Below are 24,282 nucleotides of genomic sequence, written 5' to 3' on the forward strand. Positions count from 1 at the left end.
CTAAGGACAGAAAGTTACCACAAGAATGCAAATGGCAAAATCCCAAGTGTGAGAAACAACACAGGGTGCTGACTTTAATGAATAAATTTCAAAGAGGAAAAAAAGAGGTGGGAGGAGGCTATCAGTTAAGAGATTTTAAAAACCTATTGACCAAATGCATTGTGCATTTGTGTACCTAGTTTTAATCCCAATTTACACAAACCGATTGTAAAAAAAAAAAAAAAAAAAAAAAGATAATATTAATGTATGAGAAAAATGGTAGAATCTGAACACTGATTGGATATTTGATGATAACAAGCGATAATTGTCAACATTTAGGTGTGATAACGGTTCCATAATTGTTTTGTAAGGGCCCTTATTTTTCAGAGACAGATATGGAAGCAATTATTAAGTAAAATGACTTCATGTGTGGGATGGGAGGGAAGTAACTGAATAAAGAACAGGTGAAAAGAGATGGGTCAGTTACTGTTTCAGCTGTGTGATGAGCATGAGGTTTCACGGTACCACTTGCCCTACTTTTGTACATCTTTGACATTTTCCATAGAAAGAAGCTAAAGGAAAGAGTGAGGTAAGTGGGTCCTCAAACAGGGACTCCTGTCCCCCTTGCCTGCTCCGTTTTCCTTCCCTTCCCAGCACACTGGCTGCCAAAGTCACCTAATTTGCAGCTTTATGGTGTTTTCCCCACCAGGACGTGAGTTTGAAAGGAAGGAGCTCTGTTTTGCCTGCTGCGGATAAAGGAGATCAGGAGACTGGACAACTGGTGCAGACAGCAGAGGCCTAGTCTCCTCACATTCTCCCGGGAGCCAGCAAAGGGCAGGGGGCGGAGGGCGCACAGGAGGCGTTTCCCAAGCGCAGTCAGACCTGTGGGGTCAGTGCCCAGCAGAGGAGTGGCTGGATTAAAAGGTGACCCTCTATAATGCGGATTGAAATTGCTGGACAGGTGAGGCGGCGTTTGAGGGTGTCCACTCGCCAGTGTCGGTCATCCGTCTGTTCGCTTCTTGGCCAGGAGCTCTTACAGGTACTTGGGACGTGCCAGTGAACAAAATGAGCAGAATCCCTCTGGCACTTACGTTCTAGACAGGAAGGTGGGAAAGGTGCTCAGGAGAGATTTAATTTGCATTTCCAGTGTTGTGAGTAATGTTTGAGAGTCAGTGGTATTTCATTTTCTTTGAAAAGTTCATATTATTTGCCTAGTTTTCCTTAATGATTAGAGGAAAATCTATATTTTAAGAAAATGTGCCCTTTTGCTGTAAAACGATGTACGAATATTTTTTTCCGGTTTGAAGCGTGTCTATTTTTCTACTTTGTTTTCATTTTTTGTGTGTGTGTGTGGTAAAATTCATCCTTCCAAATTTGATACAGGAGTTCTCCATGTGGATTCTGTGATGACAAAAACCAGTTGTGCATAGGCTTTCCACACACAGTAGACTCACAAACGTCAATGGAGATGAAAGCTTTAGTGATCATTTAATGAAGCACATGCTTTGAGAACTGTGGGCCAACACAACTGGTTGCCTACTGAATATCCAGTTCCCACTTCTTCCTTACAGATTGAGTCCTGATTTTGTTGAACATGGTACTGTTCCCAGATGGAAAGCTACATTTTCCAAGCTCCCCTTGGAAAAGCTAGAGCTGGTCTTGTAACACTTCAGGCCAGGGAGCTTTAAGTCACCGAGTGTAGCTCCGAACCAGCTCCCTACAGTGAAGCTGACTGAGAAAGTATTTGCTTTTGTTTTTTTGCTTTTTCACGTTCTGCCTGGAGTGTGGATGTGATGCCAGAGACAGAGCAGCTTCCTTGAAACCATAAGGCAGAAGCAACACAAGGAAATTGACTGGCTACAGCTTAAGCAGTTGCCTGATATGAAGAGCTTAGATGGGGGTTCCATAAATAGCTAGCAAGGCAGTAGAGCCACGCAGTCTAATGGCCTCCTTCTTTAATCACTTTAACACTGGCAACTGGACAAAACCAGTCCTAAGGCCGAACTCGGCCGACCTCGGCGGTCCCGGGGCTGCGCCGGAAGCTTCCGAGAGGCCGCCGGAAGTGCGGTGTGGCCTCTCTAGGCACGATGGCGGCCTCGTTTCTCGGTGGTGGAGAGCGCGGCACCGCGGTCAGTCGGGAAAAAAATGAGCAGGGAGGGGAAGGTGGGGCCGGGGGCCGACTGGGAAGTGTCGCGTTCCGGGATTGGTGGCGTGGGAGGTGTGGGCGGAGGCGCGGCCCTCCGGGATTGGCGGGCGCGCAGACGAGGCGGGGCGTCCCCTTTGTCTGGGTGGCTGCGGGCGGCCGCCCCTCGCGCGAGAGGCTGCGGCGAGGACGGTGAGTGGGGCGCGCGGCGCCGGGACCTCCCGCCCGCCCTCCCGGGACCGCGCGCCCTCCCCACGGCCGGGCGCTTCCCGCGCGCCCGCCCCCGCCCCGGGCCCTACCCCGCGCCCCCGCTCGCCGGCGGACCGGCGGCCCCGGTTCTCCGCCCGCCTGCGTCGCCTAGGCCCTGCCGCCGCGCTCCAGCCCTGCCCTCCATTCCCGTCCGGCCGTGGGTGTTGAGTGCGTCCTTGTCAAGCTGCATGTGACCGGGATGGCGTGTTTTGTTCTGGTGTGGGCGTTTTGAGCCGGAAGAATTCAAGTTTTTAACGCTCAGATGTTACTCTCAAGGCCTTTGGCTCTGAGCCGGGGCCCCTCCAAGATTGGCTTTAATATAAACCGCTGTTTTCCTCTCGTGCTTATGAGACGGTGGCTCCATCTGGAATCTGTTCTGGCGTGGGGCGAGTTGGGAATCTAGCAGCAGTTTTTTCCCTAAATCCTGATATGTCTGGCACTCTACCTGTTGAATAACTATCTTTCCATTGACTTGGAAAGCCACCGTTGTCCTGTGTCAGATTCTTCCTGTCCCGGCCCATTCCTGGGACTCGCGGTGTTTTGATGTGCATAAGGGTTGGATTTTCATGCAGATCGGTGCCCCACCCCGCGGGCTTTCTGCTTTTGGTTTTTTGCTGAGAAAGGCCTTTCCCGTCTAAAGTGATAAAAATTTACCTGTACTTTTATTCAAGTTCTTTTTATGAGGTAATTTTAAAATTTATGTCTTATTCGTTAGCTGAAAGGATTCATTCCACTTTTGGCTTATGGGATGAAAATGATCTAATTATATCTGTGTTTTTGCTCAACTCTCTGGGAGGTTGGTTGAGCTTTGTGCAAAGGTCCACTTTTATTTGTTTGTTTGTTTTTAATGAGGTGTAGTCACTTTACCATGCTGTGTCAATTTCTGGTGCACAGCACAATGCTTCAGTCATACAGGAACACACATATATTCCACTTTTAGACCATTGTCCAGTTCTGCTTATTGGCCGACCTTCCCGAAATTTGACAGCCTGGCCTGTCTCCTTGTGTTTACAGATGTGGCCCTGCTCTGCCCCTCTGGTCCTGGCCCTCTTGGCTTTTGGCATGGCTTTGTGGACACGGGGGCAGAATTAACATCTTATTTCTCATGTTTATTTTAAGCTTGTTTCCTGTTGCTCTTGTGAACAGAACCTTTTTCCCTGTGTGTTTCCTGACTCCGTGTTGCTGGCGCGTAGGAAAGCTGCTTGGATGCACATCTGTGGTCATTTGCTTCGGAAGGTGGCAGGGTTGTGCTTTGTTCTTTCAGTTGGTTCAGAACTGCATCTTTGGAAGGTGCTTCCACCTGGAGCGTTGGGCTCCATGGCGATGAAGAAGGAGGCAGTGGGCATTGGAGCTGGAAAACCTGGGGTGAGGATAGGGAGGAGGAGGGAGGGGACTGGGAGTGTGCCTGTCACAGCCTGTCACTGTGGGCTGGGTCTTGGGAAGGACAGGCATGATTTTACATCAAGATCATCAGTAATTCCATCAAGAGTGCTAAGTTCCTATAGCTTAGCTTACAAAACAAAATAGTAATAATAAAGGTAAATTCTAAGTTGTGTTTCTGCAGTCCCGTTTTTAGTTCCTGTGAGTCAGAGCGTCTCACTGCAGTGTGACCACTGGTGCAGAGGACGTTGATCTGTTTCGGTTTGGTTTGGGTTATTTCCTGGGGAATCTCCAAAAACAAAAATCCTGCATCTGAAGACTGACCCTGAGCTGTGGGTGGGCGGGCACCTCTGGGCTGGGTGCTTTTTGTACTTGCCCCGTGTTGGGGGTAGCGTGTCCTGCAGTAGATGTTCACCTGGTGCTTGCTGCTGCTCTAAAGGATGTGATGTATGGTCTCACTGCTCCTTTAGTTTCATTCACTTACTCCGCAAACGTTGAGCTGCTGTCTGCTCTGCTGTGAACTGAGTGAGGCAGAGGCCTCCCAGGGGGTTCAGGAAGGGCTTCGGCGAAGAGGGCGTCATGGCCAGATGTCAGCCAGTGGGCAGGAGCCACCCAGCAGAGGGGAGGCCTGGGCAGGGGCTGGAGGACAGTCACTGTGTTCCCTTGGTAGGGCCGGGCAGGACCACTCTGCCACGGGGCCAGGTCCTTGGCACACACGGAGGCTGGATCAGGACTGGGGTGTGAACGGCAAGGAGGAAGTCTCCTTCAGGATGGGGACTGGGTGCAGGTGTGCAGGCCAGCTGGGGCCGAAGTGGGGCTCGTGGCTGGGTGCTAAGTGTCTGAGGTACTAGAGGACATCCATGTGGAGATGTCCAGTTGGAGGACAGGATTGCCAGCTCAGCACCAAAAAAGGAGCCCCTGGACTCACTGAACATCCACGCTGTATGATGGCCACTCCCAGTGCCCTGTATGTAGTGAATGTGGAGCAGGAGGCAGCTCAGGTGCACAGACACAGAGTCAGGAGGCAGCAGGAGCCGGCCTGGCCCACGCCTCGTGGCCGCATGAGCCAACACCTCCTGGATCAGCTGTACTAGCCAGCCGCCAGCACCCCTTGAGGAGGCCCTGAATGGGGTTCCTCTTGGTGTTCTTTGTCTGACCCTGGCCCAGGTGTTGTCAGGTCATGGTGCAGATGGCTGCCTATCTCTGCCAGGTTCCCGGGGCACCGAGCTGGATTGTTCACGAAGGTCAGTGCCTTATGCAGATGAGGAGGACAGAGGCCCCCACAGAGAGGGCAGTGCGCAGGAGACCTAGTGGTGACTGAGTTGCTGGAGGGCAAGGTGACCCACTGTCCCCACTGCTAGCAGTAGACAAGAATTTAGCTGCATGAGGTCATACGAGACTTACCAGGGCCGCTTGTGGTGGAGGGGAAGGAGGCCACACGGGAGGCAGCCGCACAAAGCCATGGGGAGGATGACTGAGCACAAGGAAAGGCAGGTCTGGGAGACCCAGGAGGGGACACAGTTGGGGGTGGGACATGGGGTTGCGGGGAGGGGACGGGGAGGATGGAGGGGATGGAGGGGCAGGAGGGGTGGTGCTGCCCTCAAGCTGTGGGGATGGGTTAGCCGCCAGGAGGTCAGGGGATGCTGGCTTCTCTACGGCAGGTTCCGACACCTGGCCACACGGACCATTCCCCGTTGTTTCAAATTCCATTCTTGCCTGTCATCCAGCGTCACATTTTCAGGTGAATTCTAAGGTAGTTTTATTCACTTCAGAAGGCTCCTATTGGAATTCTAATTAGAGTTGTGTTGCACTTACACACACAGAAACACACACACAAATTTGGAGGGAATGGGCATTTTTGGTGAACGAGGGATGGGGCAGTGAGGGCCAGCCTCTCACCAGAGCCTCCTGTCCCACGGAGGCGGTCACGGTTTGGAGTTCAGCGTGTGTCTTTCTGAAGGTTATCTATGTAAACATACTCATGCACCTGCTGTTCACCAAAAAATGGGGTGATGGCTCCCTGACTTCTGCTTGCAGGCGACCCTCGGTGTGAGGTGAAGTGTCTGTCCTGTTTGTTGAGGGGCCCACGTGTGGAGGTTGAGCTCAGCCTTGTATTGCTCTTTCGTGAGTGATCTGCCTGCTGGGCTTCCGTGTCCCTCTTGCAACCCCCCTCGGCCTCCAGAAGATGTCAGCCCCTTTACCCTGCCAGCAGAGCTCTTGGTCCCCCCTTTTGTCTGACAGTTCAGGTGTGATGGACACTTAAGCTTAACTTTTCCTGATGTGTCCCCCAGAACCCGCCCACCACCAGGCCTTCCTGGGCCACTCTGGGCTCATCCACCAGAACCCACTGCATCTCATGCTTCCGCTGCACCACCAGAGCCGCCCCCAGGCTGACAGCCTCTGCCCCGTGGGCGCACCAGGGCCACTGGGGCAAGGCCAGGCATGGCCGTGCACTGGCATGCCCACAGGAGCCTCGTGCTGAAGCTGAGTGTACAAGGCCTGGGGTGGGGTCCCCACAGGAGTGCAGGCCTCCAGCTTCTCACTGGGGGCCATCTCTGGCGGCAGCCTGGCCCGTGGCCCACACCCACACCAGACCAGGTGACAGCTTGGCTTCTCAAAGCCCTGGTGGATGCTCCCACACAAGCCTTTGTGTGTCTTGTGGGCCAGGCCTGGTGAGCTGGGCAGACGATTCCCCAGTCGCAGGGCAACCAGCTGACCACAAGGACCCCAGGGGTATGGAGAGCAAAGCCTTGTGGCCAGAGCCCTGGGGTGCATAGCATCCTCCAGCATCTCAGAGGTGGGACCTTCCTGGGCCCAGGGCCATAGCACCTGGGTCTGTCTATCCATGTGGCTCTGTGGGTGGCAAGGCTGGGCCCCTCACGTGCTCCCTTCTCTCCCTCAGTCCCACAGGCTCCTCCAATTTCCATCTTCCTCGAAGACCCCAGGGGACCAGGTGATGGCAGCGGCCGGGCTCCTGCCGCCACTGGCGGGACCCCAGGTGAGCTGCCCCTGTGGCCTGGGCAGGACCTGGTCCTCCCCCTACTCCTGCTGGCAGCCTGCACACCACTGCTCCCATGAATTCTGTGGCCCCTTCCCACCCCCTCATTGTGTCCCAGGGTGTCTCCCCATACCCCACGTTGCTCACACCCACTTCGTCTTGGATGTGGAGACTCAGTCCGACCTGCAGCAGCCCCTGTCCTTCCAGGCCAAGGTGACCTTCGAGGACGTGGCTGTGCTCCTCTCCCAGGAGGAGTGGGATCGCCTGGGCCCTGCTCAGAGGGGCCTCTACCGACATGTGATGATGGAAACCTACGGGAACGTGGTCTCCCTGGGTAAGGCCCCTCAGCAGGCCTCATCTGTGTCTGTGCTCGGCTCTGGGGGCAGCGGGTCTCCCAGGGTGGGGCCATGTCTCATGCCTGCAGGCCACGCGGGAGGGTGAGGGTGCTCACAGCTGTTGTGTATGAGCAGGACTTCCAGGATCCAAGCCCAGGGTGATCTCCCAGCTGGAGCGAGGAGAAGAGCCATGGGTCCTGGACAGGCAGGGGGCAGAGGAGCACAGGGGCCTGGGCAGCGAGCACTCAGGTGAGTGTGAGAAGCCAGCCTTCCTTCTCTGAGGGCTGAGCAGGTCCCAGCACCTGTGGGTGCTGGCGGGGGACCAGGGGCTTCCACTTGGGCTGGGCCAGGCCGAGGCCCAGTGCAGGGGTGAGCGTGGACGGGCAGCATGCTGGGCAGGGGGAGCACACGTGGTGATTATGCCCCTGTGAGGCCCTGTTCTTATGGGACGTTCAGATTTTGAGGGATGCCTGGTTAGGTTAGGATAGAAGGAAGGAAGGCTGAAGCAGGCCATCTGAGATGAGGAACAAGACAAGGGAGCACACACCCCAGCCACTGGGGTCCCACTGAGTATGAGGCAAGACACACAAACACACAGCAAAACTTAAAGCTGTAAGAGTTGGAAAGAAGGAAGAAAAGTGCTGCTTGTAGTTCATGGGAGTGTCTAGTTGCAAGAGGATTGATCAGGATTCGCAGGAGAATTTACAGGGACAAAATCAGTTTCAACTCTGTTCATCAGCAGCAAAGGTGTGTTTTTTTTTCTTCCCCCCCACCGTCTTATTGGGATACAGTTGACATACGGACCACATGTTTAAGGTGTATGGCATAATGATTTGACTTACGTACACCGTGAAATAATGACCACAGTAAGTTTAGTCAACATCCCTCATCTCCTAAAGGTACAAAAACGAGAAAAAGTGTTTTTTTTAAAAGGTGTGACTTTTTAAGAGATAACATTTACTGCAGCACCAGAGATGGGACATACCTAGTGATTAATCTAACAGAAGATGTCCAGATCTTCATGGAGGACAGTGTGGAAGGGAAGGTGGCAGCCAGCAGTTCCTGAAGCAGAGGCGTCCAGTGAAGGAAGGGGCATCTGAGCCTCAGGAAGCTCAGCTAGCCTGTCCTGCCAGATGTGGCCCCTCAGGATGTGGCTGCCTGGCTTCAGGGTCCCGGCGTGGCACTTCCCCCCTTGTTTCTGAGGACTGTGTGGAGGGGCACCAGGTGTTACAGACAGCCCGCCCCTTAATGACCTTGGAGGTCAGGTATCCTCAGAGGAGCAGTGAGTGTGCTGGCCCCAGAGGAATTCAGTTTTCCAGTGAACTTAGGGAAAGACACAGCATCGTGTCGAGGAAACCTGAAATCTAGTGCAGAACTCCAAACCGCTTGCTGACTGCAGCCGCAGTGGGAAGACAGCTGCTGCCCACCAGACCCGGGCTCCCTAGTGGCAGCTGCAGTCCCACCTGACGGAGATCTTAGATGAGTGCCTTCGGGTTTGATGCCAAAGAGACAGATTTCCCCCAGAGTGTGGCAGGTTGGAGAGGAGAAGCTTCTGCACAGAAGCACCTGGTCCCCCTATCCCAGCCACCCCCACCCGCAGCCTCAGAGGAGGGGTTCTGAGAGATGGTGTGCCCAGGGCGGGGCCATCTGCTGCAGCCTGGGGCCCCAGGGCTCTGACAGAGGAGCGTGTGCCCCTGCCAGGCCCTGTGTTTCTCACTCAGAATTGTACTGTCTTACAATAGCGAATAATGGAGAAGTGTTTGTTGTCCCTTCAACTCTGTTCCTTTCGCAGGCGGCCTCACGTGTGACCACATGACGGCTTGTGTGCATCAAGACAGTTCATCCTGTCCATGGGGTGAGTGTACGTTTGAGCTGCTTTTTCATCCAGTACAGTCTTGAAGGTGCTTGTAGGCCACCAGAATGTAGATTCCCAGGGTGGTCTGAGGCAGAGCGTGTCTTCTCACACAGCACAGTTTCCACAAAACACCAGGGAGGGTTTTTTAATTCAAAATGTGTTTCAGTGGAATTGTATTGTCTTGTCACACTCAGAACATTCCTCCCTACTCTGTCCTTGAAACAGCATCTGAGAGTGAGGGCAGAAGGCGCCTGTCCCGGCTCTTGGGCAGCCTGAGTCTGTCTGTGGACGGGAACACAGGTCCAGTGTGTTTGTGCTGTGGGTGATTGAGGGAGTGATCACTGTGCAGTTAATTTATTCTTCCGTGTCAGAGTCATCTTCCTCATCTTGTTACTTTGGCATCAGACCAGAAGCCACCCGTTCAGGAAGCTTTAAATGTTAGACTTGATACTTTTCAACGCAAATGAGCAATTATTTCTTTGATCTGCTGGCTTTATTCAGTGAAGATGAGGCTTGTAAGTCAAAAAACAAAGAGCCAAAACTTGTATACTATTTTAAAAAACACATAGTGTAACTTTTAAAAAATACATAAAAGTCTTATTATACAGATGGCAGTGAATTCAGATTTTTTAAATGAAGAACCTATTAAATCCTATTACCATTTATCAATTCGGTACACACTGAATAAATCATTCCTCTGAAGAGAATAAAAGTTGAAATACCCAATAAGACCAGTGGGCAAAACATAAACAAGTTCTTTTTTCTTTTAATTGATGTGTAGTTGACTTACAATATTGTGTTAGTTTCAGGTGTACACCAAAGTGATTCAGGTGTATTTTTTTTTAATTCTTTTCCATTATAGTTTATTTCAAGATATTGAATATAGTTACCTGTGTTATACAGTAGATCCTTGTTTATCTATTTTATATTTAGTGGTGTGTATCTGTTAGTCCCAAACTCCCAATCTATCCTCCCCCTTTTCCCCGCTAGTAACCATAAGTTTGTTTCTGTGTCTGTGAGTCTTTTTCTGTTTTATAAATAAGATCATTTATTCTATTTTTTAGATCCCACATATAAATAGTGATATGCGATATTTGTCTTTCTCTGACTTATTACACTTGTATGATAATCTCTAGGTCCATCCATGTTGCTGCAGATGGCATTATTTCATTCTCTTCTATGACTGAGTAATATTCCATTGTGTGTTTATACTGATCTTCATTATTTCCTTCCTTCTGCTGTAGGTTTTGTTTGTTTATCTTTTTCTAGTTCTTTCAGGTGGTAGGTTAAGTTGTTTATTTGGCATTTGTCTTGTGTTTTGATGAAGGCTTGTATGGCTGTGATCTTGCCTCTTAGAACTGGTTTTGCTGCATCCCGTCGGTTATGTATGGTTGTGTTTTCATTGTTTCTCTTGAGGTATTTTTTAATTTCCTCTGATTTCATCATTTACCCATTTTCTTTTTCCTTTTTTCAGTTTTATTAGGTAGAATTGTTACAATTTTCATGTATACAGTATAGTGCATGCAAACACATATATACAATATGCTGCACGTACATTTTTAAATTTACATGTTTGTACTGTTCATTGTTTCTAAGAACAGTTTAGAGCTTTAGCTTTTTAAACTTACATAGTTATCGAAGGAATACAGCCAACCACAAAATAAGAATCAGCAGAATGCAGTAATCCAGTCATAAAGGACAGTCACATGTGCTTACACATATTCAGGAATTCAGTCATCTAAGTTATAAATAATAAGCAGATCCTTTGTGTCCTTTTTTTTAAGATTTCATATATAAGTGATATCATGGCATTTTTCTTTCTTTCTGGCTTATGACCCACTGGTTTTTTAGTGGCATGTGTTTATTCTCCATGTAATTGCTTTGAACAAGTTTCTGATAGGAGAGAAATACCAAAGGGCCAGTAAACATGAAACTACTCAGCCTTCATTACCTGTCAGTAAAGTGGATGTCAAGACCACCGTGATATACTGTGTCACACCTTCAGAACAGAGCGGAATGGAAAGATTTGATGACACCCAGGTGGGCGAGGGTGTGGAGCAGCTAATGGGGGGTGGGGAGGCACACACTCACCTTGGAAAGCAGTTTGCATCAGCTGGTGAGGCTGAGTATGAACCCCCCGTCAGACATTCCTGTGTGAGGAGGACACATGTGACAGCACAGGAGTCTTCACAGAGGCTTCAGGTGAAGACGCTGGGAGCAACCCAAGTGCCCACCAGCAGCAGGATAGACAGACAGACACAAAGACACATGACAGAGCATCTGCAGTGGACGTGGTTGGATAACTGCTGCGGGAGGACACAGTGACTCCCAGAAACACGATGTTGAGAGGGGAAGGCTGTGAAGACCCAGGGACCTTGGAATTATAGAAATCTCAGAAATATGCCTAACTAAATTCTGATCTAGAGACACAGGGTTCTAAGATTAAACTACTTTAAAAAAGAAGAAGCAGGGGGTTTTCCACTTCCGTTCAAGGGGAGGTAAGAGGGACCAGAGTTACCCTCCAGTTGAAACAACTGCAACACTGAACAAGATACATGAAACCGCAGCTCTCAGGATGTGTGACATCAGTGTCTCAGTGGAAGTCAGTCAGTGAAGGAAAGGAGTCCCTGGGACGCAGAAAACAAAGGTGAGCCCTTCTCACAGCCTGGAGAAGGTCGCAGAGCAGGGAGGGGAACCCGGCAAGCCCAGTCTCCCCAAGTTAGGGAGGCCTGGCTGGGCGTCCAGGGATGCTGAGGTGGCTGGAGTTCTCACGGAAGAGTAACAGAGAGGAGTCAGTTTGACAAAGAGAATTCTGCAGATATGAGTCCCCCATGTCCTCAGTCATGTACAGGTAGCACACATGTACAAGGAAACAGTCCAAGGCCAGGGAAGAGCTGCCTGAGGGAACTGGAGGGAGTTGAAGCTGTGGTAGCCAGCATCGAGTGTGGTTCTTATGAAGGACTGAATGTGCCCCACCCCAACCCCCATTCGTGTGCTGAAGCCCTGAACCCAACATGAATGTATTTGGAGATAGGGCCTTAAGGGAAGTAATTAAGGTTAAATGAGGTCATAAGGGTTAAACCCTAACTTGAAAGAATTAGTGTCCTTATAAGAAGAGACCAGAGCTCTGTGTCTTGGCACACACAAGAGAAGATGGTGGCCACCCACAAGCCAAGAGTTCTCAGGATGAAATCTTCCTTGCCGGCACCTTAATCTTGAACTTCCCTGCCACCTGCTGTTCTGGCTCCTCAGTCTGTGGTGTTTTGTCAGACACTTGAGCTGACCAAGGCACCTCCAAGACCCCTGTGCTGTGGTGTGCATGCCCTGCAAAAATCCCTAGGACTGGATTATGGGTTTTCCTGTTATGATTAGGTTGTGTTCAATGGTACTGTTGCCTTTACGGAATGGAGAACCTTCTAAATCTGGGTCTAGAGGTCAGAGAAGAGTCAAACTCAAAGAATGAGAAGGCCCTGATGCGCCACGGCTGCCTTGAAGTTGCAGGCAGGAGGCGGGAGCTGACGTGGCCATGCTGACTTCCACAAGGAGACAGTCCCCTTGGTCCTGCAGCTCCACGGAACACTTTGCCAGCAATAAAAATGACCCTAGAAGTGGATTTATGCCCTGAGTCTCCACAGGAGATTTCAGACTGGCTGACACCTTATTTCACCCTGGAGATACCCTGAGCAGAGAACCTAGCCACACCATGGGGAACTGTGGCTATGCAGAAGGGTAAGCTCATGAGTGCCGGGTGCTCACACAAGGCTGGGTACAGCCTGCTTCCCAGCAGCAGCAGAGCTCCTCTGACTCAGGGCACCACCACTGAGGGTGCTGAGGAGGGCTGCCTTCACGAGTTCGGGGAGGGCCTCAAACACTGCTCTGGCCAGACCTAGAAATACCCAGCACCGGGGACCGAGAAATCCATGATGCCCAGCACCTAATACAAACACCAGACATGTAAAGGAGCAAGACAACACACCCACAGTGAGAAGAAAAAAGGCGAGTGAAACCAGAAGTGACAGGGACTACAGGGCTTGAAGACAAGGGCATTAAAACGGAAAGATGTTCCGTGCGTTCAAGGGGCAGAGCAGACACTGAGCATGTTAGGTGGAGCATGGAAGATTTCTTAAGGATCCCAATTAATTTCTAGAGATGAAAATGACAGTGTCTGAGATGAAGAATTCACTGGATAAAATCAGTGGCAGATTAAACATTGCAGAAGAAAAGATTAGTGAACCTGAAAACAAAGTCATGGAAAATACTGACAAGGAACCAGTGGAGGGCATACAGCTCAGGGATAGAGCGCATGCCTGGCATGCACGAGGTCCTGGGTTCAATCCTCAGCACCTCCTCTAAAAATAAATAATAAATACACCTAATTACTAAATTAAAAAGGAAACAGAAGAAAGGCTCAAAAAGACTATTAAATGGAGTGTCGGTGAGCTGTGAGACAACATGAAAAATCCTGTTATATATGATTGAGTGGGAGGGTCAGAAAAATATTGGAGGAGGTGACAGTTGAAATCTTCCCAGATCTGATGAAACTATACACCCACAAGTCTAGGAAGCTCAGTGGATCCTATGCATAATAAATATGAATGAAAGTATACCAAACCACATCATAATCAAATTGTTGAAAACGAGTGACAAAGAACCTATGAGAAGCAGCCAGACAGGAGACCCTGCACAGAGAAGCACAGGCCAGCTGACACCGACTGAGGCTGTGGCGGGGATGCTGAGCCGCGCTGGAATGACAGGGCCATCGCCGAGAGGCCAGCACAGGAGACACGGCAGAATCGTGAGAAATACCTAACTTTTTTTAAAAGGAGAAAGAAGAGGGAAGAAGGAACACCGATGTTTAGCGGCTTCTCTGGGGTCAGTGTCCGTCTCTTGGCAGCCCACCCCTGCACGGCTGTGTGGGACTTCACGACCTGCCTCCGTACGGGCCTGCTCTGGCTGCCAGGACCAAACGCCAGCGACGGGGGGCTTAGCCACTGGAGAGAAAGCTCATGTCTCACAGGCCCAGAGGCTGAAGTCCAGTCAGGCGCCTTCCCATTCTGGTGTCTTCGAAGGGCATTGAGCCCGTCACAGGGCCCCATCTGACAACTCAGCTAGGCCTCATCCCTCCCAGAGGCCCTGCCTCCAAATGCCACCACACGGGGGTGGGGCCAGGGGTGGTTAGGCCTTCAGAGTGCAAATTCGGGAGGACAAACATTCAATCTGACAACTTCCCTGTACCTCCGTCTCTAATGTTTTTGATACTGTCATAGGTTTTATGGCTTACATATGCTGTAAACCCACAATGTGTAACTACTGTTTTTGCTTTAGACAGTTGTCTTTTTAGAGTGATTTAGAAAACTTTTTCAGTCTTTCACATTTACCTTCACTTTAACCATTTCCAAAAATCTTCACTTTGTGCAAATTCAAGTTTCTGTCACATGTATTTCTTCCCCATGAAGAACTTCCTTTAATATTACTTTAGGGTGGATTTGATGGTTATGAATTCTCTCCATTGGGTTTTTTTCTTTCCAAAAAATTATCTTTCTTTTCTGAAAGGAATTTTTACTGGGTATAGGGCTGTAAGCTAGCAGGTTTTCCCTTTCAGCACAGCTAGTCTTCTGACTCAGTGATTTGGGTGATGCATCTGCTCTGATTCTTACTTGGTTCCTGTGTCTTGTATGGCTTTTTCCCCTCTAGCTGCCGCTAAGATTTTCTTTCGTGTTGGTTTTTAGCAGTTTGAATAGGAAACATGTTCGCCTCTCTCTGAACTTCTTGGATCTGTGTTTTGGTTTCTCCCATTGTTTTTAGAAAAACCTCAGCCATTGTTTTCTCAGGTATCTTTGCTTCCCTGTTCTGTCCCTCCTAGGATCCCACCACATGCCAGTCGGGCTCCTTGGTGTTGGCCCACAGCTCTGGGGTGCCCGGCCCGCTGTTGTTTATTATTTATTACTCACTCTTCCTCCTTCAGTCGAAGTACTTCAGGCTCCCTGGTTGTGTCCTTAGTCAGGTTGAGTCTACCGGAGGATGAGCATGTTGGAGGCACCCTCTGCCCCATCGGACCCTTCCTCGCAGAGGCTCCTCTCCGCTGCTCTTCCCCGTGTGACCGTGCAGGCTGTTCCAACACGTGGGCCCCCTCCTGGCCTGGTTGTACTGTTGCTCAGTCTCTTGACCATGTGTACGTGCGTATTGAGGGTCACCGATCTTTTGTGGGACGGTAGTGGAAGACGTAAGCCGTGGGTCTGGAACTTCCTGTCTGTGGAGTGAGGACACCCAGCCTCCTGTGTGCTTCTATATGTCAGTGCTTGCTAGACTTGGGGAAGTGCAACCAGGGGATGCTCTGCTGTCCCGGCCCCTCAGTCTCAGCCATTCCCCAGCTGAAGGATGTTTCTGACTGTCTGGGCCTGTGGTTGTCTCCCCCATCCCAGGAGCAGAGGGTGGTCTTGTCCCTCCCCCAGCCACGATTTCATCTGTCCCCAGGAGTGGGGAGACGCCTCCAGTGACTCTCGGCTTCTGTTCCAGAAAGAAGGGTTCCCCCCTCTTCCAGACCTGTACCCCCAGGGGAGCCCATGGGGATGAGCCCTGTGTCTGCAGCTGCCAGGGGTTCTTCGACAATTCCTTGGGTGTTTAAGCTGGATTCTCACCCCTCCCTGCAGCCACAGCCGCCATGGGCCTGTCTTCGTGCTGTATGTGACCTCACTTCTGTGTGACGGATTCAGGAAAGTTGAGATTTTGTGGATTATCTGGCTTTGCTGGAAGAGATGCTCCATCTCCTGGGGGGGACGCCGTTAACAAAGTGATCAACTGATACACATCGTTTTACACAACATAGTGACGACTAGACTGGCCCGTGCGGTCACAAGACTTTGCTAGATTGGGGTTGCGTGCTTCTGATGGCCACAGCAAGGAGCCCTCGGGCCCGGACGAGGAGGCAGTGCTGGGGCAGAAGACGGTACCTGGTTGGCAACAGGAACACGGGTTTGGGCACTGATGTTGGAAGAGTAGGATACGGTGTCGGGAGAGACATGGGTCCTGGAGGCCCCCGGCCACAGGAGGAGGGAAGAGCCAGGTTCTGTTCTGGACTTTTCAGGTTGGGTGTGTTGGTGGGCCATCCAGATGGAGAGGCCTGGCTGCGGGCAGGACACCCACCTGAGCCCTGGAGAGCTCAGGGGGCAGCTGAAGTTTGGGGTGGGCCCTTTGCCTTCAGTGTCACTTCTGGAAGGGACCCTGGGGAAGTCTCCCACCCCTGCTCCTGCCTCTTCCAAGGTGACCCTCGGCAGGGGGTTTGCTGCGGGCTGGCCACCTCCATTCCTTTGCAGGAGGGTTAGCGTCTGGTATGTCTTGGTCCCTCCAGGTCAGGAGACTCGCAGGACAAATCGAGCACGTTTTATTCGCCGACTGCCTTGGCACATATCTCTCCAAACACTAAAAACGTCTGTCCTAGAAGGCCCCCTGCTTGGTGGGGTACTGCTTTGAGTCTGAGCCCAATGTTTTTCACGGGTCCGTGTTTGGGTTTGAGGAAGCCCCACTATACAGCACCTGTCTTCTCAAACCAAATTCTGAGTGAATTAAAAAGAGAAGCTTCTAGTTTAGTAATGCTGTTACCATTAAAGAAAGCACCAGGAAGGCTGATGGGACTTGGAAATACCCTCATCACAGGTAAAGCAGGACTGGGTGAAATGGACTGGCTGTCGCTTGGTGTGCCTCCTAGTGCAGAATTCCAGGGAAAAAGCCTTACCCGCCAGGCTCAGGTGGAAGGGTCTCCCGTGTGTCACAGCCCTGCCGTGTGCGTCTGCTGGATGTGCACGCAGGAGCTCATGAGGTTCCCCAACAGCTCCCCCCACAGTCCTGGGTGTGGGCTGAGGCCGCTGCTGCAACCGCGCATGCACCTCACGGGACAACCTCAGACCAGCTGGTGGCTTCTTGGCTGTGAGCACTCAGGCCACAGCCCTACCGGCCACCCTGCCCAGCGAAGCACCTTCAGGGTTGACTTACTCTGCAGTTTTGAGCAGGGTTAACGCATTCACTGTGGTTTTATCATCCCAGGATGTGAAAACAAGGAGCAGAACCAAGATGGAGACTTGAGCCTGAGGCCGCTCACCCCAGAGGAAACGTCAGCGATTGTGGGGCGAGCCCCAGCCAAGTGGGCGGAGGAGGGAGGTTGTAAACCTGAGCAGAGCCTCTGCCCGAGCCCTGGCCCTGCCGCGCCCCCCGAAGGCCAGGCTCCAAGGCCCTACAGGTGCGTGGAGTGCGGCAAGTGCTTTGGTCGGAGCTCCCACCTCCTCCAGCATCAGAGGACCCACACCGGGGAGAAGCCCTATGTGTGCGGCGTGTGTGGCAAGGCCTTCAGCCAGAGCTCCGTGCTCAGCAAGCACCGGAGGATCCATACAGGCGAGAAGCCATACGAGTGTGACGAGTGCGGAAAGGCCTTCCGGGTGAGCTCGGACCTTGCCCAGCACCACAAGATCCACACGGGTGAGAAGCCGCACGAGTGTCTTGAGTGTGGCAAGGCCTTCACTCAGCTCTCGCACCTCATCCAGCACCAGCGCATCCACACAGGCGAGAGGCCCTACGTGTGCCCACTGTGCGGCAAGGCCTTCAACCACAGCACCGTCCTGCGGAGCCACCAGCGCGTGCACACCGGGGAGAAGCCGCACGAGTGTGGGGAGTGTGGCCGCGCCTTCAGCGTGAAGAGGACGCTCCTCCAGCACCAGCGGGTCCACACTGGGGAGAAGCCCTACACCTGCAGTGAGTGCGGCCGCGCCTTCAGCGACCGCTCTGTCCTCATCCAACACCACAACGTGCACAGTGGGGAGAAGCCCTATGAGTGCGGCCAGTGCGGCAAGGCCTTCAGCCACCGCTCCACCCTCATGAACCACGAGCGTATCCACACCGAGGAGAAGCCCTACGGCTGCTACGCATGCGGCAAGGCCTTCGTGCAGCACTCCCACCTGACGCAGCACCAGCGCGTGCACACCGGCGAGAAGCCCTACGTGTGCAGCGAGTGCGGACACGCCTTCAGCGCCCGCAGGTCCCTGGTTCAGCACGAGAGGATCCACACAGGCGAGAGGCCCTTCCGCTGCGCGCAGTGCGGCAAGACTTTCAGCCTGAAGGCCACGCTGATCGTGCACCTGCGGACCCACACGGGCGAGAGGCCCTACGAGTGCAGCCGCTGCGGCAAGGCCTTCAGCCAGTACTCCGTGCTGGTCCAGCACCAGCGCATCCACACGGGCGAGAGGCCCTACGAGTGCGGGGAGTGCGGGCGCGCCTTCAACCAGCACGGGCACCTGATCCAGCACCAGAAGGTGCACCAGAAGCTGTGAGCTCGGCCACCCGGGGGGCCCCACTCAGAACCCCGGCCCAGGCCCGGAGCCCCCAGCCCCGGAGCCCCCAGCCCCTCCCCGGGAAGCCCTTCTTGGGTGAGTCGGTGTCGCAGAGACTCAGGCTGGGGAAGCACTGGCCCTGTTGTCTCTGCGGAAGCTTGAGGGGAAGCCTATTGTGTTTTTCAACATCCTGAAGCTGCACTACAGAGTAGTCACCCCTTGGTAGCCAATTTTGGTTAAGACAGCTATAGTTCATTGTTCAGCATTACTTAACTGGAAGTGAGAAACTACAGGAAGTTAAGGCATACGGATGGCTGTCACAACACAACTTCCTTACACCTCAGAGTTTTTTTTTCTTAGAACATTATGACTGTTAGAATTATTGGACCTAAAGTTAGAACGTGGGCCTATTTTCAGTGTTATGTTAAACACTAAAGTGCTGTGTGGATAAGATGACGTAAAAAAAAGATTGTCACCACATGTCATGTGATACGGCTAGAAATCCTAAGTGTGTGGAACCACTTGTTTTCTATGAAAAAGGGGGACAGTGTCAAGATTAATCAGTGAGAAGTGATGTAAACTTAGCTCTTTACCTGGTGCTTTAACTTTATCCAAGATCAGAGGGATGTCCTAACTTACGCATGAAAATTTAAATCAAAAATGGGTCTTTTTCTCAAAACTCATCGTGACCTGCAGACCCTGTGTGCATAGTCGTGGGATGTGCGGGCTTCTGGGCCCACGTGCACACAGGAGGGGCCGGCACACTCAGACACTGGGCCTCACAGCTGCTGCACCGACCAGGTGCCTTGAGACGTTACGGTGTTTCCCAAAAATGTTACTGAAAAGACAGTTCTTCAGCACATACTTTTTAAAACATAAAATTCTCAAATTCAAATAGCTGTTTTTGTTTGTTTTTACTATTTCTAACATTTCTATCCCTATGTTTGAAGGTTTTATTTCATCTTTTTTACCCCTAGTTCCAAGAGTCTCGTACCCAGTGTCATATGCTGTGATGAACCTGGTTTTCTCATAATTTTCCTGAGTTTTTTTTTTCTCTCTATGGAGAACATTATTGGCTTCTTAGGTAAAATTAAGCAGTAGCGTATGGAGCTCTTAAGTCCACAGCACTGCACTGCAGTGCAGACGGACGCTTGTTGTCTCCTGTGTGTTTCACACCACAGATGACCTCACTCTGGTGTTTTACACCAGAGATGACCTCACAGGGAAGGGCCCACCTTTGCTGACTGAGTCCACGGCTGGCATCTGACTGGATGCTGCTCGGAGCCACTCCTCAGGCATAAGTCCTACCCGTGTGGAAGAACTAAGAGTAAGAAACAGTCCTGTTCCAGTCAGGATGAGAACAAGAGGTCAGTTAATTTCAGTGTACAGAAATGCACACTGGGAAAGGCCGTCTGTGTATCACAGTACAAGTCACTCTGATTGCCACGTCCTCCAGTAACCTGGGGTTTTGAGGGAACTCTTTCCAAAATGTACAGTTTGCTTTCCCACCTTCTCCAGTGACATGTCCTGAGTATCATTCTGCCCTTTCCTGCGGTCAGCTGCCGTTGACCCAGGAGGGCAGCTCTAGGGCCCTCTCCCTGGGGAGGACCCCTGGAACGTGCATTTTTGCCCAAGAAGCAGGAGTAGCACACGGCCCGCTGGGACCCATGGGCGGTCTGAAGTGGCTTCATAGACCAGAATGACCTTTGGGGACCCCTCACCCTGACACCAGCCTTCTCAGCGTTTTCTCCCGTCTCTGACTTGTCAGCAGAATTCCGTACTTGCTTTGGACTTTTTATTTTGAAGCCTTTACATTTTGTGTACTTATTTTATAATAATTTATAATAATATTTGTATTATTTCTCCTTATGGCTACCAAGAATCTGACACTCAGTTCTCTTCAAATTTTCTATTATTTGTGAGATATTTTAGGCCACCGGGACTTTGGTGTACTGTGTATAATCTGACATATTTTCCAATAAAAGAGCAACGCGTGGAACACGTTTATGGGTGATGGAAGATCAGCAACTTGGCCTGAGGATCTCCTACAAATCAGAGGCCATCGGAGATGAGTGGGCAATCTCCAACAAGAGAAGACACAAGCAGGAAAGCCTGCAAAAGGTCAAGGGTGCCAATTCCAAACAAACATGCCCCCTGCTCATCAGTTAGTGAAGGCCATGCTGTGATGGTGGAGCTGTGAGCAGATGGGAAAGGGCATCGCTGGTGACCTGTGTCAGCTGTGGGGACACAACAGTGTGACCCACCTCTGGAGGAAGGTGACTGCACACAGGACTTGGCTAGCAGGTGCCAGGTAGCCCAGAGGGTCCCTGAGGGTGGCAGGGGCATTTCTAGAGGACAGGCCTGGGAAGCTTAAGCCACCAAATGCCAGCCCACGCACAGAGGGGTAGGGGGTGGGAGCAGCACTGGGGGTCTTTGGCCCATCTGATGAGTTTGGAGAACACTTTTAGTTTCATGTGTCAAAGCTGAGAAATGCCAGTGAGGTGAAGATCAGGGTCCCCAAGAGTACCCTTACTTCTGACACCAGCCACAGGTTTCGTGATCCCCAACATCACCCTCAAGTTCACTAATCTGCTATAAGGACACACAGAACTCACCTTGAAAGCCGATATACCCCGGTTATTAGTGTTACAGGGGACAGACAGGTAGAAATGGGCCAGGACATCACATGGGGCAGAATCCAGGAGTAGTGCCAACTGTGGAGCTCCGCTGCCCTCCCCGCAAAGTAATCGTCAGCACTGCTTCCTGGCACTGCTGTGCGATCATGTGCTCAGGGTGTCAGCAAGGGGGCTCACCTGCACCTTGGTGTCCAGAGTTCTTACTGGGGCTCGGTGATACTGCTGGCTGCCTGCGTGACTGACAGCCCCCACCTCTGCAGAGGTCAAGCTGATGCTGCACGGCCAGCCCAAGGCCTCCACCATAAATCACACTGTTAGTGTAGACCACCTGGCTTGGCCCGAGGCTGCAGATAAAGACACTTCTCTGGCAGGACTTTTCAAGCACCCAGGAGGAGTCCAGGACAAAGGCCAGCCCTCTCCTGGGCTCCGGTTAGTCTTTTCTGCAAAAGGTGATTAAGAATACGTTGCCGCCAAGACCTGCCTCCAACTACTGTGACCTCAGGCCCAGTCACTTCCCTCCTGAGTCTGGGGTGTCACGGTGGAGAATATACCATGGAATTAAATCACTGCAGGAAGACCAGCCCAGCTATCAGTCTGTGTTGTCCATGTGCTGAGTCTGGGACTCTGGACAGTGCAGCTGCCACAGGGTCAGGTGGAGCCACTGACCCACCATGAGGAGGTGTCCAAACATTCCACAAGCACAAGGCACCTTGAAGAGGCTCACCCAGGAGCCCGCACACACAAGACACTGGGACAGGCCGGGCAGGGTGGGGCAGGTGCTGCCCTGGGCCAGGCCACCCTCCATCCGCAGCAGGAGAGGCCACACAGCCGCCTCCAGCAGGGCCTCAAGGAGACCCTGGAGGCTACTAGACCCTGGGGGGTACTGGAGGACCCGATTAGCCCCAGGATAGGGCCGGGAGGGCAAAGATCCAGCTCCATGGGTCTCTGCCCCAGAGGTGTGCACAGAGCCAGGCACAAAGACCTAGCATGTGAGCATGAACCCACCTGGCCTCACCATGACCTTCGGGGATGCTGGCTCGAGGACCTCCCAGGTCCTCACTGTCTGACTGTGGGACCCCAGCTGCTGATCTCTTGATGCGCTACTGGCTGCCCAGAGCTATTAAGCAGCCTCTGCTCTGGGATGACATCGCTCCCAAAGGTTGCCCAAGACAGCTCAATGGAAACATCTAGAACCAAGGGGTCCCTCTGCCCACGCTCCATCCCCACCCCTAGACAGGCTGGACACTTGGCCCCTGTGAAAATGTGTCACCAGCTCACATTACCAGCCCCATTAAGTCAAAACAAAACAGCCAAGAAAACTGTGGGGTCACTAGAGGTAGTTCTGCAGGACACAAACACCAGCCTGCCACTTTCCCAGGCACACTGTACCATTAAACACAGTCCCTCCAGTGCCACTGGCTCAGGGGATGCCCATGCTGATGAGGCAAAGGGACCCCCAGAGCAGGGGTTAACAAACAAGCCAATGAAACGGCACCTGGGCCACAAGCAGTGACAGGACAAAGGGTGTGAAAGGAGAGGTGGTTCCCACTGAAACCAACATGGAGACATGCAGCCTTCAGAGTAATCAGGCAGTCAAGTGCAGTACCAGCCACAGCCACACCTACTTACTTGGCAAGTTACAACTCCACCATCCACGCAGTGAGGAAAGGTGGAATCAGACTGCTCTGCTCCGCACCCTGCAGGGAGTGGTTTTTGATGGTCACTGCTGGTAATGCTGGATACTGGGTACAACCACCCTGGAAAGCGTTTGCATATAAACATCAGTGTCCTTTACAACGTTACCCTGTTCTTGGAAATGTATCCTAAAGACACAGTTTAAAAGAATAAAGGAATTAAGTTACTGTGGAACTGAATTAGTCACTGTGAAATAACTATGTCCAAATGGTAAGTTTTATAAAACTTAAACATGTCAGATACACAGAGATTCTGTCGCTACTGTAAAGGCAGTTATCAGGGAGTGATGTCACAGCAGATGGCGGAGTAGGAAGCTCCGGGAACCTGTTGGCGCACCTGAATGCCACCGCGCTGGCAGGAGCTGTCTGGAGTGACTGTCCAGCAGTCAGAGCTTGCAGCATCCAGGAGAGAGCTTGATGAAGAGGGTGGAAAATTTCAGTGAATTTCCACATTTAGCCAACACCTACCATGCCCACCGCCTGGCCCCAAGACGAGTGGCCATGTGGACAGTGCCGGAGCCAGGGTGGGCACTTAGGTTTTGGTTCTCTGAACAACAGCAGGTGCTCTGACAGCCAACAGCTACTCCTGTTCACCATGCAGCTAGCACAGGGCTGGCTGTCATTTTTTTAACCACTGGTTTAAAATGGGTAAAAGCAGTTTCCAGGGGAATTAAAGACATGCCTTTTTCTTCCCCATTTGGGAGCCAGGTATTTAAAGAAACCTTTGTTAGGTCACTGGATGACCACACAGACAGTGAAATAGAAACTTTAGGGACGAACACATCAAAGAATACACACTCTGCAAAAAGCTTAGAGAGGTCAGAGCCCTCAACAAACAAGATTCAGCAGTCCCTGAGGGCTGGGAGACTTAGAGCCCAGAATCAACACCACACGATGCTCAGAACGTCCAGAGGTCAACAAAAAATTACAAAATGTACCAAGCAAAACCTGTGGGACTGAAATGTACAATAACTGACATGAAAGGCTCACTAGAGTGGTTCAACAGCAGATCTGAGCAGCAGATCAATGAACTTGAAGATAAAACTACTGCAATTACCCAGTATAAGGAGCAGAAAGAAAAAAGAATGAAGAAAAGCAAACAAATCCAAGCCAGCTATGAAATATCGTCAAAGGTACCAACAGACACGATACAGGGTTCCCAGAAAGAGAGAGATGGGCAGAGAAGGCATTTGGAGACACAATGGCCAGGAACTTCTGAAACCTGAGGAGACATGAAAATGTATGTCCAAGAAACAGTAAATTCCAAACAGGATAAACTAAAAGAGATCTACACTGAGACACATTATAGTCAAACTGTCAAAACCCAAGACAAAGACAATTCTGAAGGCAGCAACAGAGAAATGACTGCTCACATACAATGAAATGAAAGGATATTTAGGCAGTAATTCAAAGCTGTATGAAAAATAAAGAACCTAGTAAAAGTCACTGCACAGGTAAGTATAAAACCAAGTATTACTATACTTCTGTTACGTTTCATAAAGTCTCTTTTTCCTACATGACTTAATAGGCAAATGCATAACCACAATCATAAACATGGTGATGGGCATGCTCATAAATGTGTGCACAGAATACACGCACATAGAAATCATACATTACACATCGCAAATAAATCACAAATCACACATATGCACACCCCAGTGTCATAAATAGGGGAGTAATCATAAGTATGTTGATG

The 24,282-nt window shown here is 51.3% G+C and overlaps 1 protein-coding gene across 7 annotated transcripts in view; it reads left to right on the forward strand.

Annotated features, from left to right (window-relative positions):
• The window catches only part of LOC102504606 (zinc finger protein 250), a 42,071-nt gene extending 21,816 nt beyond the window's left edge, over positions 1-20,255 (forward strand). For 2 of the 7 annotated variants that reach the window (XM_032468204.1, XM_032468203.1), the window contains exons 2-6: positions 6,654-6,749; positions 6,957-7,083; positions 7,220-7,333; positions 8,877-8,939; positions 16,980-20,255. In XM_032468204.1, coding sequence (XP_032324095.1) covers positions 6,708-6,749; positions 6,957-7,083; positions 7,220-7,333; positions 8,877-8,939; positions 16,980-18,256 — 1,623 coding nt within the window. In that variant the 5' untranslated portion in view covers positions 6,654-6,707 and the 3' untranslated portion in view covers positions 18,257-20,255. Of the gene's footprint in view, positions 1-2,051; positions 2,109-2,250; positions 2,315-3,095; positions 3,737-3,780; positions 4,996-5,033; positions 5,246-5,412; positions 5,493-6,653; positions 6,750-6,956; positions 7,084-7,219; positions 7,334-8,876; positions 8,940-16,979 lie in introns of those variants that run through there. The other 5 variants (XM_032468200.1, XM_032468202.1, XM_032468205.1 and 2 more) reach the window with 5 other exon arrangements.
• Positions 20,256-24,282: the final 4,027 nt, after the last annotated feature.

Source organism: Camelus ferus, chromosome 25, assembly GCF_009834535.1.
Source record: "Camelus ferus isolate YT-003-E chromosome 25, BCGSAC_Cfer_1.0, whole genome shotgun sequence".
Taxonomy (NCBI): Eukaryota; Metazoa; Chordata; class Mammalia; order Artiodactyla; family Camelidae; genus Camelus; species Camelus ferus.